At 48.7% G+C, this 15084-nt stretch overlaps 1 protein-coding gene across 2 annotated transcripts in view; it reads left to right on the top strand.

Annotated features, from left to right (window-relative positions):
* Positions 1–15084, top strand: part of NUDCD3 (NudC domain containing 3) — a 62039-nt gene that overhangs the window by 2946 nt on the left and 44009 nt on the right. For both annotated transcript variants that reach the window (XM_019450914.2, XM_053898202.1), the window contains exon 2: positions 2545–2843. In XM_019450914.2, the coding sequence (XP_019306459.1) occupies positions 2545–2843 (299 nt within the window). The remainder of the gene's footprint in view (positions 1–2544; positions 2844–15084) is intronic.

Below are 15084 nucleotides of genomic sequence, written 5' to 3'. Positions count from 1 at the left end.
CCAGACGTCCCTTTTATGTGTTTTAAGAACAAAATAGTTTACAGTGACACTTCATTCATTTGATACTTTTTGCTTTTCTTGGGTCCAGTTTGAGAAGCCTGCTTAGTAGAAGGTCTCTTGCCCCAGAATCAGGAGAGCCTCCCCACTTGTCCTCACCGGACCTGCTGGGAGGGTCGTCTCCTCTCTGTCAGTAGAGAAGTGGATTGGAGGTCACAGACCTCTCCTCCAGCTCCACGGTGCTGTGGTCATACAGCAGGCGCCTGGGTCCGTAACAACCGGAGCCAAGGACAGGGGAGGCGGGTGGCAGGTTAGAGGAGGTAGGGGGCTGAGTCAGCAGAGGTGGTGGATGCAGCGAGGAGTACCAGGCCCAGGGGCCGGGGAGGTCCTGGGGGGTGAGGAGACAGAGTCCTTGCTGTTCCTTTTGTGAAGTTAGGATGAGGGTCTCGGGTGTCCGGGGCTGTATGGCTGTGAGGGTGAAGTCAGGTGTTGCAAGCACGGGTGTGAAATGTTGTCGGGCTCAGGTTCTCTGAAGGAGTAGAAATGGGTCTGGAATCGTTGCCTTGTTTCAGCCTTAGGGTTTCGCTTCTTTCTGCCGACGTGGCCTTTTGACGTCAGTGTTCTTGTAATATTTTTATTTTTCTCTTTCACTGGCAGGACTCAGACAAGGCACTTACCTCCTCTAAGCTTAGTGTTTCCTCATGTTGGAAATGTCAGTGCTGTCTTCCTCACAGCATCTTCGGGAAGGTTTTGGGGAATCCGAAAGCATTTGGCAAAGTTCAGTAGTTAGAGACCTTTTGTTTTGTCTTCCTGCTCAGCACATGGAACGTGAAACATGATTATTTAACGTATGTCTGCATTCCTGTCCTTTGGAAAGGGAGTCCGACCTGCTTCTGACCATTCTTCAAGAGCAGTTTTAGGTTCAAGGCAAATTGAAGGGGAAAGTACAGAGGTTTCCCATGTACTTCCTGTCCCCTCAGCCTCCCCCATTACCTGCATCCCCACCAGATGGTGCCTGTGGTACAGTCGATGCACCTGTGTTTCGTGTCAGACTACCCAAACCATAGTTGGCTTTAGGGTTCAGTCTTAGTGATGTTATTTTATGAGGTAGGGACAAGTGTTTAACTGGTGTCCGTCACACAGAGTATTTTTCATGCCGGGAAAATCTGCCATGTTCCACTCATTCCTCCCTCCTGCCCCGTTCGTGGCAACCACTGAACTTTTTACTGTCCCGTGGTTTTGTCTTTTCCAGAATGTCATAGAGTTGGAATCCTACAGAACATGTATGGGCTTTTTTGATTGGTATCTTTCACTTGGTGATATGATATAAGTTTCCTTCTCATCTCTTTACGGCTCCATAGCTCATTTCTTCCTAGTGCTGAGTAATACTCCACTGTCTGGACAGACCGCCATGTGGTATCCATTCACCTGCTGAGGGACATTCTGGTTGCTCCCAGGTCGTGGCAGCTACGACTGAGGTTTCTGTGTGGCCCTGTGGGGAGCAGGGCTGCTAGCTGGGCCCCTCCAACCTCCCAGGGAGGCTCTCCCAGTCTTCCCGCCTCCAGTTGCCAGAGGAGCAACCCCCCCCCCCCCCCCATGGCCCCACCCCTCGGAGCTCTGGTCTTGCCCCTTGTAGCCCCCAGGGTAACATGTGCCTTTTCTTCAAGGTCTACCCAAGCCCCTTCCTTCCAAGGAACTTCCTAGATTTCCGAGACCTGGAGCGAGCATCTGTGCGCCCACGGCGAGGTACCACAGCGGTTCCTCACAGTCTCCTGGTGGCGCTGTCGTGGACGGGTCTGTGCTAGCCATGTTGGAAGTTGTGTGCGCCCTTGAAAGGTGCATACGAAATGCCATGTTTCTTGTGTGCTCTTCGGGTGGAGAGTCCCAGCGCTTGTGTGGGTGTGACTGTCCCAGAAAAGAGTAGGGGCTGGTCCTCATACCAGAATGTTGAGTTCGTAGAGGGTAGGAGCTGTTACTTGGATTTTTTGTGTTCCTTGTTCATTGTAGACACGGCGTGGTTATCTGGGGGATGAAATTCCCACGTTTTTTAAGAGCCACACCCCTTCCACCTGTGCATTGTGGGAAGACTGCAGCTGTCTGGTGACTCTGCTGTACTGAGTGGGTTCAACTTGATTTCCTGTCTTCTCTTCTCGAGTCTGAATTGTTGGCGTCTTTACAGCTCTTGCTACCAGGACAGTGTCTTCTTCCCGTGGCAAGCAGGTCTCACCGGGGGCTGTAAAAAGAACTAAGGACAGGTGAGACCATTTAGTTACGTGTCCTTTAGACCCAGAAGTTGGCCGGTGGGCGCATAGGTGCCATGAGCGTTGGCTTACCTGGTTTCCCTTCTGCGCGTTTGGAACTCCTGTTAGAGATTCCTTCACGGCAGCTCCTGGTGAAGTTGAAGTGCGTTTGTGATTTGCCAGGGGGAGCACGTCTGTGGTCTACTAGTTTTCCATTCTCTACTTACCACGTTTGACCACCTTTGCATGGCATGTGTGGCCCAGTACCGGTGGGGAAACTCACTGCCAGTTTGCTGTTCGATTGTAGGTGTTCACAGCCTTTGAGCACATGGCGCGCCAGGATGACGAGAAGAGGAGGAAGGAGCTGGAGGAGAAGGCCAGGAGGAAGGAGGCGGAGGAGGCTGCGGTGGCCGCAGCCGAGCAGGAGCCAGTGCCAGCCGCGGGGCAGGAGGTGGAGGTCGGCCCCAGCACAGACCCCGGGCCTCCAGGACCACCAGGACCCCGGGACGCTGAGCCGGCGGTGGCCCCCAGCTCGGTGGAGGCAGAGCCTGCGGGAGCGTGTGCAGGTGCCACGCAGGCTGCGAAAGGGCCACCAGCCCTTCCCAGGTAAGAATTCCTCCTTTGCGGTTTCTTTCTTGCTTGATATCCGGTGGGTGGCATGGTCATCCCTGGTTCCTGCTTGGTACCACACCAACTCTCCACGTTTAGGTCCCAAGCTGCGGTGCGTCCCAGTAGTGTGCCCATGTGGGGCAGGAGGCCAATCTGCTTCTGTCCTCGTCCTCTTGTCCTCTGCATAAGGCGGGGCCGTGATCCACCCCACTTGTGCAGCCGGTTGAGAGCTAGAGCCAGAATGAGAGCACCGGGCTCCCAGATTCAACCCGCCTGTGTGGAGGCTGTGTTTTGGTGCTGTGGGGACATGTGCCCACTGTGTACCTGGAGTCCCCTGGAAGATGGCCATGTCGTGAGTGGGGTGGTTGGCAAGTAGCCAACCTGTGTGTCAGCTTTCTCCCCTGTGGAGCAGAGGTGATAATGCAGCACCTGTCTCGAAGTCCTCTGTGACTGTCACTTGAGCCTGGGGTCTTGCAGCCTGTGTGTGGCCATGCTGGAATCCCCCCCCCCCCCCCCCCCCACGGCCATACTCTTCTCCCTTTCCAGGGGCTCTATTTCCTGGCGCTGAGCAGGGCTACACCGTGTGAAGATCTGGCGCCTCCTTGTGTGCAAGCGAGGTGGTGGCAACGGCTGCTTCTGGCCTCCTCTGTTCTAGCACAGTCCGCTCTCCGCCTCTGTCCCTTCTCCCCTGTAACTGCTCCATGCTCTTCCCTCTCGTCGCACTCTCTGCTGCAAGTGAGAGGGTCTGTGAATGGAGCTCTTCGGTAACGGTGACAAGCAAAGCAGACAGCCTGTGGCGACACAAAATGTAGGGTAGGGAGGGTTTGTTCCATGAGATTAGGTGGGCGAGACTACGGGGTCGTGACAGCCGTACTAGGTAGTGGGGCTCACGGTCAGCAGTTGTCGGGGCAAGCCTGTTGATGAAGACGAGCAGTTCTTGCAGGTGGATCTTGGGTCAGAAAGGGGCAAGATGGGGGGCGCCTGGGTGGCTCAGTCGGTTAAGCATCTGACTTTGGCTCAGGTCATGGTCTTGCGGTTTGTGGGTTCGAGCCCTGCGTTGGGCTCTGTGCTGACAGCTCGGAGCCTGGAGCCTGGAGCCTGCTTCGGATTCTGTGTCTCCTCCTCTCTCTGCCCCTCCCATGCTTGTGCTCTATTTCTGACGGTCTCTCAATAATAAACATTTAAAAAATTAAAAAAAAAAGAAAAGGGGGCAAAATGGGGCCTCGGGCCTGGAAGTGGAGGGGTCTTGGCAGAGAGTCACGAGGTCTGGCCGTTTCCTTCTTCCTCTAACGTTTCCTGTAGTGCAAATCTGCTGGAGATGAATTCCGTCAGCTTTTATTGGTTTGCAAATGTCTTTCTTTGATGCTGATTTCTGAGAATACTTCCGTGGTGTGTAGAATTCCAGATAACTTTTTTTCTTCAGTGTTTTAAAGAATGTCATTTCATTATTTTGTTGTCTTGTGATGAGAAGTGAGTGAGTATTCTCTGTTCCCCTTGGTGGGTCCCCTCTCCCAGGTGCTTTTAAGATATTTATCACTAGTTTCAGGATCTGATTATAACCTCCTGCGGTGTGGTGTTCTCCGTGTTTGTACCCTGGGGGTTTCTCAGCTGCCTTCTGCCTCTGTTGCATTTACCCCCTTCTAAGATCCTTAGTGCCTCCTTTGGAACAGTGTCTAACTCCCTGTCTTCACATTTACTCGTTTCTCCTTTTTAGTGTCTAACCTTCAGTTAAATTCATCAGCACGCTTTTTATTTTCCAGCTCTCCAAATTCCTATTCATTCTTTTTTATGGCCTCGATCTCTACCTTCATTGTTTTTCTCTAAACACATTCCATATCTCATAAACATGATAGCTGTGTAAAGCCTTTATCTGCCAATTCCATCATCTCTGATTTCTTGGTTTGTTATTGGCTGTTTGCTATTGCTTTCTCCTGATTTGGGATTACATTTTCCCGCTTCTTGACATATCTGGTAATTTTTTACTGGATGCCTGACGTTGATGTTATGTAGCTGCATCTCTGGATTTTGTTTTCTTCCTTTAAAGAGTGCCAAGTTTTGTTCTCATTTTTTTTTTTTTTTTTAGGTTTATTTACTTGAGAGAGAGATAAGGAAAGAATCCCAAGCAGGCTCTGATGCAAGGCTCTGACTCAGGGCTCCATCCCAAGAACCATGAGATTGTGACCTGAGCTGAAACAGAGTCCAGGACCATTAACCAAGCTACCCAGCCGCCCCTGTCCTCACAGTTATTTATCACAGATTAGTATGATTTTTCAGAAGCATGTTTTTCAGCTTTGTTGGGGGTGTGTCTAGAGCACCTCTTATTCCAGGGCTATTTCGGTCCCTGTCGGGGTCACACTCCAGGGGCGCCTGTTTCCCAGAAGCTGTGTTCCCTCCCTGTTGGGGTTGCGCTCATGTGGGGACAGTTGACTGTTTGGCAAAGACTCAGAGGGACCCTGGGCAGTTTTCTGAGTCTTTCTGTGTGTAGCTGCCTGCTTCCTATGGTCTTTGCATAAAATGTTTGGGTATCAGAATGAAGACTGAGCGTACAGAGTTACTCATGTTTATAGACTGTCTTAAAAAAGGTGACCGATGTGGGTGTCGTGATGGCCCGTTTTACGTGGTGGCCTGGAGGGCCCCATCCCAGGGGTCGCTGTGGGGCATTCTGTGGAGGTCATTGGCGCCCGTAACCACTGGACTCCAGGTGAGGGACATCATCCTTGGTGACCTGAGTGGGTCTTATCAGTGAGGTGAAGCGCACTGGAAGCAAGGCAGAGGCTTCCCCGAAGCAGGAGACATTCACACCGTGGAACAGCTTTGCCCCATTCCCAGAGAGCCTGCTTGTGGCCTGCCAGCCACCACAGCTACGTGAGCCCGTTCCTCGCGGGACTCTCCGAGTGTCTGCATGGCGTGCTGCTGGTCATGTCTTTGTGGATGAACCCTGCTGCACACAGATACTCCTGTCGTATGATGTTATGTGAGAAAAGCAGTTTTCAGTGTGATGCCGAATTTGAAAAACGTGAAGTTATACGCATGCAGAGAACACAGCCTGTGAGGGGATAAATGGTGAGTCCTGGTTATCAGAGAGTGGCGGTTTGGGTTTTTATTATCATCTTTCCCCCCTTACCGTATCTTCTAAGTTCCTACAATGAGCATACATTTTGTTTTACTAAATTTTTTATCTCATTTTTAAAAATAATTCAAAAAGCTTTTTTTTTTTAATTTTTTTTTTAACATTTATTTATTTTTGAGACAGAGAGAGACAGAGCATGAACAGGGGAGGGGCAGAGAGAGAGGGAGACACAGAATCTGAAGCAGGCTCCAGGCTCTGAGCTGTCAGCACAGAGCCTGACGCGGGGCTCGAACTCACGGACCGCAAGATCGTGACCTGAGCCGAAGTCGGCCGCTTAACCGACTGAGCCACCCAGGCGCCCCCCAAAAAGCTTTTTTAAAAGAGGGGATTTGTTTTTAATTTGTGGGTTAGGGTTCGAATGGCTGCTTCATTCACATGTTGAGACCCTATTTTTCTGTTCTTGAACCTACAAGTTGTATTCTGGGCTGGAATCAGCCTGAGTTGTGCGAGTTGCGCACCAGTGTGGGTACAGAGTGAAGACTGGGGTGTGTTCCGGGATCCTTGGCCTCGTGCCGCAGGACCAACCCTTCCAAGGATGGGCACCTTCTTCGCCTTCAGGTCCTAACTGGCTTTCCGTGAGCAGATCAGGAAGTTTTGGCTCCCACGTCTCTCATTGGAGCGGAGCCGCAGCGCTGTGGCAGTCCTGGGGAAGGAATGGAAAGCCACCCTTTCCCGGTTCTGCCATTAGTGGCACCCCACGTCCTTCCGGTCAGTGCTCAAGATCGCTTGTCCTATAAACTGTAGCTCTCTGGGGTTGTGCTGAGTAGTGTAATGACACAGGGGCCCTGCCCAGTGTGGGCCGTCTGTTCACAAGCAAGTCACCTGCACTCTGGGTCTGAGCTGGCTGATTTCTGCTCCTCCTGTTTGCCACCCGTGTGCTGGCAGTCCTGCCCGGATTGGCAGTGATGACGGCAGACTCTCCCTTTGGTTGGACAGGAAAGTCACATATACACTTACTGACTTAAACAGATTCAGCATAGGCACCAGGGAAAAATCAAGTAAGAGAGTGAAAACCTACATCTTTGTGTCTTATGTGTGTATGTTTGTCATCAGCTATTGGTTGTGGATGGTAGAGGGATGTTTTGTCTTGCTGTGATGTAGTTCACCCCGCAGCACAGTTTGCTCGTTGGCAGTAGTTCCTGACTTCTGCAGGTGTGGTCTTGTGAGCGCCATCGTGCTTCAGACAGGGTCCCACCCAGTCCCCCATCTGGTCCTATGCCAACCACGGGTCTGTTCTTCTTTTAAATTTTTTTTAATATTTGTTTATTTTTGAGAAAGAGAGGCAGAGCACGAGAAGGGGAGGGGCAGAGAGAGAGGGAGACACAGAATCCGAAGCAGGCTCCACGCTCTGAGCTGTCAGCACAGAGCCCAACACACAAGCTGTGAGATCATGACCTGAGCCGAAGTCAGATGCTTAACCAACTGAGCCAGCCAGGCGTCTCCATGGGTCTGTTTTCTTCCCCCCAATTTTTGCAGTCTTATGTTTTTATTTGTCTGTAATTGTATACTGATTTTCATCTTAAAGCCACACATCTGGGGTTTTTTTGGTGAATGAGGGGTTATTTGAGGGAAACTTGAATTGGATCTAATTTTCCCGTGGCTGTGAATTTCATTCTTGATGCTGCCCTGCTGTCATTGTCAGGACCTTTCCAGTGAAGTTCAGGAATGCCCCTCCCCGCTGCTTAAAGTGCTCAGTTCTTTAGCGGAGAGAGGGCGTTTGGGCACACAGATGTCCTTGTGCACACAGCAGCTTAGCATTGAGAACATGTCTGTGTCTGCAAGGAGCGTCCACAGTAAAGACACTGGAGGAGGTGCTGCCCGAGTCCTGGCGTTTGCCCCGTGCGTGGCCCTGTGCCCTGGGCTCAGAGGACTCCCGGGGTGCTGGGCAGCTTTCAGAAATGCCGCCCGCATCACTGGTGCTGTGAAAGGACAGGGGCTGAATTCCAGTAGCATCAAAGGCCTGTGAGGCCCCTCTCGGAGCCCTGGGGGGCTCCCCTCTTGCATTCCGGGTCTGGGGTCTCCTGTAGCCCCCCTCTTGGCCAGCAGGTGGCGCTGTAGGTAATGCAGTGATAGTTGCATTGGCTGGTGCTGGCGAGCCTACAGTAATCCGCAGAGGCTGTGCCTTGTCTGGCTTTTGCCTTTAGAAGTCACAAACAGAACTCTTTAAAAGAGAAGAAAATAAAGGAATAATTATCAGGGAGTAAATGATCACTTGGAAATAGTGTCTCTGCCCTTAGAGCTGTGCCTGGATGAGGGACAGGGTGCTCCCAGGCTGCCCATGTTGAGGGTGGTGTGTGCCCCGGGAGCATCCAGGCCATCCTTCCCTGCGCAGGAAGCACTCCACTGAGTGGTGGGGGGTTGGGGGGAGGGGGTCTCCTGGAAGAGTGTGGTGCGCTGGATAGCTGCTTGCTGCGGTCCCTGGTTTTGATGGCATGGCCCTTGTGTCCTGTTGTGGGACAGATCCAGGTGCTTCCTAGGATGGGGACGGAGTCATTTGGAGGAGAGCTTTCAGGTTTCCTAGCAGCACTCTTGGCAGTTGCTTTGTTTCTGTCCCGGTTTGGCTGCCCCCAGACCCGGGCGCAGCCCCCTGTTCCTCCGTGCTCCCATCCACGCCCACCCTCAGCAGAGCCTCCTGGCCGTCTGTCCTCATCTCACGGTCCACTCAACGCTGGTGGTTCCGCTGTGTTTCAGCGTTGGGGAGCAGCCTGCTGGACATGTGAGCTGAGCCCGACAGGTGTACTGACTTGGTTTCATAGCGTGTTTCCCGTGGTCCCGTGCCCTAGGGGTGCTGCTTCCTGCCGGGGCATCCACTCCTGATGAGCTGGCTTCTTGGCTTTGTCTCTAAACGGGTCCTTTGTTGGCTCTGGCCTCTCCAGGTGCCCGTGGCAGGAGGCCCCTTGCCAGAGTCACATGGACATGCCAGAACACCACCCCACAACACCACCCCGTGTAGCCGCCCCGTTGGCTGCATCACACCTGCTGAACGCGGATCCCCGCACATAGTGAGCGGGCACGAGCTTCTGCGAACAGTATTCCTTCTCTCACACGAGCCACCTGTCTCTCTCTCCGGCCCATCTGGGGTGGACGCTGCTGTCGCCCTCCAACCATTCGCTCTGAAACTGCCCCTTCTCTGAGCCCCCCCTCACGTGCCCTCCACAGGGTATGAGTTCTCCAAATCCAGAGAGTCTGATTCAGGTTGTTGGTTACAAGTACTTTTTTTCTTTCTAGAAGCTGCAGTTTTGTCTTTGTTTTGCAGTTAATTTCTAGCTTACAGGCTTCATCTTTAGAAGAGGTTGGCCTGCACATCTTAGAACAGTGACTTGTACTGAGTGCGTTGGGTACTGAAACTGTGTGGGAAAAGTGACCTTGCATCCTGGCCTGTGGGGTGGAGGCCAGGGGGAGCGCATCTGTGTGTTGGGGGGAGGCTTGTGGAAACCTGGGGAGCTCGTCCCCCTGGAAGTCTGCTGATTTTTACAGATAGAGGGATTGGGATGTAAGTGCCGAAGATTTGCTTAAAACCTTGCGGTTAGAAGGCAGGGCCAGTGTCAGTGGGACTTGAAGCCTTAAGTACTTGGTGCTCTCCAAGGCCTGAACTTGGATGTGTTTGCTTTGCTGTGTTAAGAAAAAAGTAGCTGGGGCACTTGGGTGGCTCAGTCAGTTGAGCGCCAGACTTCGGTTCAGGTCATGATCTCACAGCTTGTGAGTTCAAGCCCTGTGTCAGGCTCTGTGCTGACAGCTCAGAGCCTGGAGCCTGCTTTGGATTCTGTGTCTCCCTCTCTCTCTGCTCCTCCCCTGCCTGTGCTCTGTCTCTCTCTCTCTCTCAAAAATAAATTAAAAAAAAAAAATGAAAAAAGAAAAAAAGCAGCTATTACCAGATCTGAGAAATACTTTTCAGAAGTAAAACAACCAGCTTGTAGTTAAACATATTTCTAGAACATTAAAGAATGTAACGTTTTATGCTAGCTGCTTTTTTTTTTTCATTGAAAAGGAAATATATGCACCTTGCCAAAAACGCATCAGGTAGAATTTAAACACGGAGGAGAGCAGACAGCGTGTCGTAAGGAACCCACACACACTTGTTGCCGGCCACCAGCCTCAGCACCTGACATGGCCCCCTGTGGAGTCATTTTAAAACAAATTCTGGGGCACCTGGGTATCTCAGTCCCTTATGTATCCAATTCTTTTGATCTCAGCTCAGGTTGTGATCTTGCAGTCGGGGGATTGAGCTCCGCATTGGGCTCTGTGCTGAGCTTGGAGCCTGCTCAGGATTCTCTCTCTCTCCTCCCTTGCCCCTCCCCTGCTGGCGTGCGTGCTCTTGCTCACAAAATAAATGAAAACAACAAAAAGCAAATTCCACTTCATCTGTCAATATTTTCAACTAGTGTTTAAATTTCCAGCTTTATTCTATGCCCTACTTTAATAATAAAGATTTGTTTAAATCTGTAAATAAGGCTCCAGCCACATACCATTTGTAGCTGACCTACTTATTTTATTTTCTCACAGCTGATTTGTTAAAAAAAAAAAAAAAAAAAAAGAATCAGGGCACTCAGCTGGCTCAGTTGGTGGAGAACTTAGCTCTTGATCTCGGGGTCATGGGTTCAAGCCCCATGTTGGGCATAGAGTGCACCTAAAAATAGCAAACAGGTTGTTGGTATGTTGTTTCCCGCTAACTGATTGTTATAGGGTGAAGTAAATTGGTAGTTACGTTTTGGGTGAACGTTTTGGAAAGTTACAAGAGTGTGTAGTGGAAATGAGTTCTCCCTAATAGGAACCATTGTCCATACTTTCTTTTGTGAAATGCGCATGTTCTCTACAACTTTTATTTTTTACGTTTACATGTATACATATGTCTGTGTTGTGTCCCTCATCACATATGCTGTGCTGCATGTGGACTTTCTGTTTCACCTGCAAGCGTGCTGGGGTCTCCCTGCTGCCAGGCGCTCGTCTCGCTTGGGGGCTCTGTTGTGTCCTCACGGCCCCCACGTCACGCAGGTAAGGACCCGCCCGAGCTAGGGCTGCGTTGGAGATGAGCAGAACCTGGGTTTGCCTTTGGCGGGGAGGGCAGTGTTCCACTACACAGCCCACAGCTCTGCTGTCGCGTAGCCCTCCCCGCTCCCCAGCTTGTCCTTGAAATCACTTGTATTTGGGGCTTTTAAAGCTGACTCCTGGACCCACCCCTACTGATCTGATTGAATTGCCCTTGGTGGGAAAGGTGGGGGGGAAGCATGTGTCGTGATTTTCAGAAGCTTTCCAGGTGACTCTGTTGCCAGGTTTTCTCCTGACTGCCTTCAAGTATTCCACCTGGTGGGTGTAGCGTCACTAACCAGGGACCCCGTGGGGAGTGTAATTAGGTGGTTTCCGGTCTGCTTCCGTCACCGATGATGCTGCAATGAATACGCTGTGCGTGTTTCTTGGAAAATGTGTATGAATATCTGTTGGATGAATTCCCGGGACAGGAGTTACTGGGTCAGAGGGTGCAGTGTGTGTAACTGTGACGGGTATTGCCGTATTGGCCCCAGAGAGAGTACCAGTTTTCCCACTGCCAGGCTCTCGGTGGCGCCTGACCCACCCCGGACGCCCACCGAGGCCCTGGCTCGCCGGTTGGCCACTCTCGCTTTGTTGTGTTGCTTTATCTGACATATGTTGGGTTCTGATTGGCTTTGTGTATGTCGCTGTGTTTTTTTTTCCTTTTCCGTTCTGTTTACTCACAGGTATTAAACGCTTTGTTTTATTTGTTTGCCAGGACTAGGCTATTTTGTTTACCAGCACTTTATTATAACACGTTTTCGCACGTGGTGGACTAGGGGTTTATCTCCCTGTCCCCTGTCCACCGACCCCCCAGCTTTTCTGGAAAAATTTTCCATGTAAAATTCTGTTGAAATCTTCATTGAAATACATTAAATTTATGTTTTACATTAGAGGTAATTGACATTTTTACATTATTGAGTCTTTTTGTTTGAGAACAGGCTATGTCTTCATTACTCGTTCTGTTTTATGTTCCCCTGTATTACGTCAGTGTAGTAAGACTTTGTCTTCTCTGGCTGACGTCATTGTAAAAATACAGCGTATGACACAGGGAACATGTGAAGTATGTGTTAACTGACTGTTATCACTGAGGCTTCCAGGCAGTGGTAGGCTGTTAGTATGTAAGGTTTTAGAGAGGCAGAAGTCAGAGGTGGATTTTCCACTGCAGGGAGCAGTTGGCGCCCTTAACCTCTGCATGGTTCAGGAATACAGAATAGTTAGTATCTATTTCTTAATAACAACTGTATTTAGTAATAACTTATATACATTTTTAACATTTAGAATTTTAAATGCTCCTGCATTTTTTCTCGCCCTTGAAATTTGCCCAACGCACCTGGAAGGATGGGGCTGATGGTTGCTGAGGGAAGAGCAAGAGAGGGGCTGGTCCTGGGGGCCTCGGGTTGGGCCAGGGCTGCTTTGGGTCTGAGGGGCTGAAAGCCGTGTAGGGGCAGCCTGGCCTGGTACAGCGATTCAGCAGTTCCACACATCATCAGTGCTCATCATGACCAGTGCTCTCCTTAGTCTCCATCAGCAGTTTCCCCTTTGCCCCATTGACTTCCCCTCTGGTGGCCAGCAGTATGTTCTCTGTAGTTAAGAGTCTGTTTCTCGGTTTGTCTCTCTCTCTGTTTCTTTTGCTTGTTTTATTTCTTAAATTCCACATACGAGTTAAATCACGGTATTCGTTTTTCTCTGACTTGTTTTGCTTCGCATTATATTCTCTAGATCCATCCCTGTTGTTGCAAGTGGTTAAGATTTCATTCTTTTTTATGGCCGAATAATAGTCCATCGTGTATATATATCTCATCTTTATCCGTTCATCCATCAATAGACACTTGGCTTATTCACATAATTTGGCTATTGTAAATATGCTGCAGTAAACATAGGAGTGCATATATCTTTTCAAATTAGTGTTTTCATAGTCTTTGGGTAAATTCCAAGTAGTGGAATTACCGGTTCACATTTCTATTTTTAATTTGTTGAGGAACTTCTATACTCTCTTCCAGAGTGGCCGCACCAGTTTGCCTTCCCACCAGCAGTGCGCGAGGGTTCCTTTTTCTGCACATCCTCACCATGTTTTTTTGTCTTTTTGATACTAGCCATTATGACAGGTGTGACATGGGATCTCATCATGGTTTTGATTTGTATTTCCTTGATGATGAGTGATGTTGAGCATCTTTTCATGTGTCTGTTGGCCATCTGGAGGTCATCTTTGGGGAAATATCTGTTCATGTCTTCTGCCTATTTTTAATTACATTGTTTGATTTTGAGGTGTTGGTTTGTATAAGTTCTTTATATATCTTGGACACTAATCCTTTATCTGAGATGTTATTTGCAAATATCTCTTCCCATTTTATATGTTTTCTTTTAGATTTGATTCTTTTGCTGTGCAGAAACTTTTAATTTTGATGAAGTCCCAATAGTTCATTTTTGCTTTTATTTCCCATGGCTCAGGGGACATATCTAAAAAAATGTTGCTATGGCTGATGTTGGAGAAATTACTACCTGTGCTCTCCTCTGGGATTTTTTTTTTTTTTAAAGTTTATTTATTTATTTTGAGACACAGAAAGAAAATGTGAGCAGGAAAGGGGCAGAGAGAGAATCCCAAGCAGGCTCCACGCTGATAGCAGAGAGCTCAGTGCAGGCCTTGAACTCAGAAACTGTGGGATCATGACCTGAGCTGAAATGGAGTCAGATGCTTAAGCAACTGAGCCACATACGCGCCCCCCTCCTTCAGACTTTTGATGGTTTCTATCTCACATTTAGATCTTCCATCGTTTTGAATTTATTTTTGTGTATGGTGTAAGAAAGTGGTCCTGGTTCATTCTTCGGCATGTGCTGTGCAGTTCTCCCAGCACCATTTGTTGAAGAGACTTTTTCCAATTATATATAGTTTACCACTTTGTTGAAGATTAATTGACCATATAATTGTGGATTTATTTCTGGTTTTCTGTTTTGTTCCACTGCTCTGTGTGTCTGTTTTTGTGCCACTACCACACTGTCCTGACTACGGCTTTGTAATATAATTTGGAAGTCTGGAATTGTGTTGCCTCCAGTTTTGTTTTTCTTTTTCAGGATTGCTTTGGCTCTTTGGAGTCTTTTGTGGTTCCACACAAGTTTTAGGATTCTTTTGTTCTAGCTCTGTGAAAAACACTGTTGGTATTTTGTTGGGGATCGCATTTAACGTGTAGATTGCTTTGGGTAGTATGGACATTTTAACAGTGTTTGTTCTTCTAATCCAGGAGCATGGAATGTCTTTCCGTGTGTTAGTACTGTCTTCAGTTTCTTCCATCAGTGTTTCATGGTTTTCAGAGTACAGGTCTTTCACCTCTTTGGTTAGGTTTATTCTTAGATATTTTATTATTTTCAGTGCAATTGTAAATGGGATTGTTTCCTTAATTTGTCTTTCTGCTGCTTCATTATTAGTGTATAGAAATGCAACCGATTTTTGTACGTTGATTCTGTATTCTGAGACTTTACTGGATGTGTTAGTTCTAGTGTTTTTTTTGGTGGAGTCTTGCGGGTTTTCTATATAGAGTACCATATCACCTACAAAAAGAAGTTTGACTTCTCCTCGCTGCATTGGATGTCTTTTATTTCTTTGTGTTGTCAGATTGCTGAGGCTAGGACTTCCAGTACTATGTTGAATAGAAGTGGTGACCATGGACATCCCTGTCATGTTCCTGAACTTAGGGGAAAAAGCTCTCAGTTTTTCCCTACTGAGTATGATATTCTCTGAGGGTTTTTCCTATGATGGCCTTTATCATGTTGAGTTATGTTCCCTCTAAATCTACTTCATTGAGGGTTTTTATCAACAAACGGATGTTGTACTTGGTCAAAGGCTTTTTCTGCATTCATTGAAATAATAATATGGTTTTTGTCCTTGCTCTTAGGATGTGATTTGTGAACAGTGAACCACCCTTGAATCCTGGGAATAAATCCCATGTGATGGTGGCGAATGATTTTTTTTAATGTACTGTTGGATTTCATCTGCTAGTATTTTATTGGGAATTTTTGCATCTGTCTTTGTCAGTGATAATGGTCTGTAGCTCTCTTTTTTAGTGGGGTCTCCTCTGGTTTTGGAAT

This window comes from Panthera pardus, unplaced genomic scaffold, assembly GCF_024362965.1.
Source record: "Panthera pardus isolate Hobbes unplaced genomic scaffold, ASM2436296v1 HiC_scaffold_8, whole genome shotgun sequence".
In the NCBI taxonomy this organism is placed as follows: domain Eukaryota; kingdom Metazoa; phylum Chordata; class Mammalia; order Carnivora; family Felidae; genus Panthera; species Panthera pardus.
The sequence above is the reverse complement of the archived record's forward strand: the minus strand, read 5'-3'. Positions and strand labels throughout refer to the sequence as shown.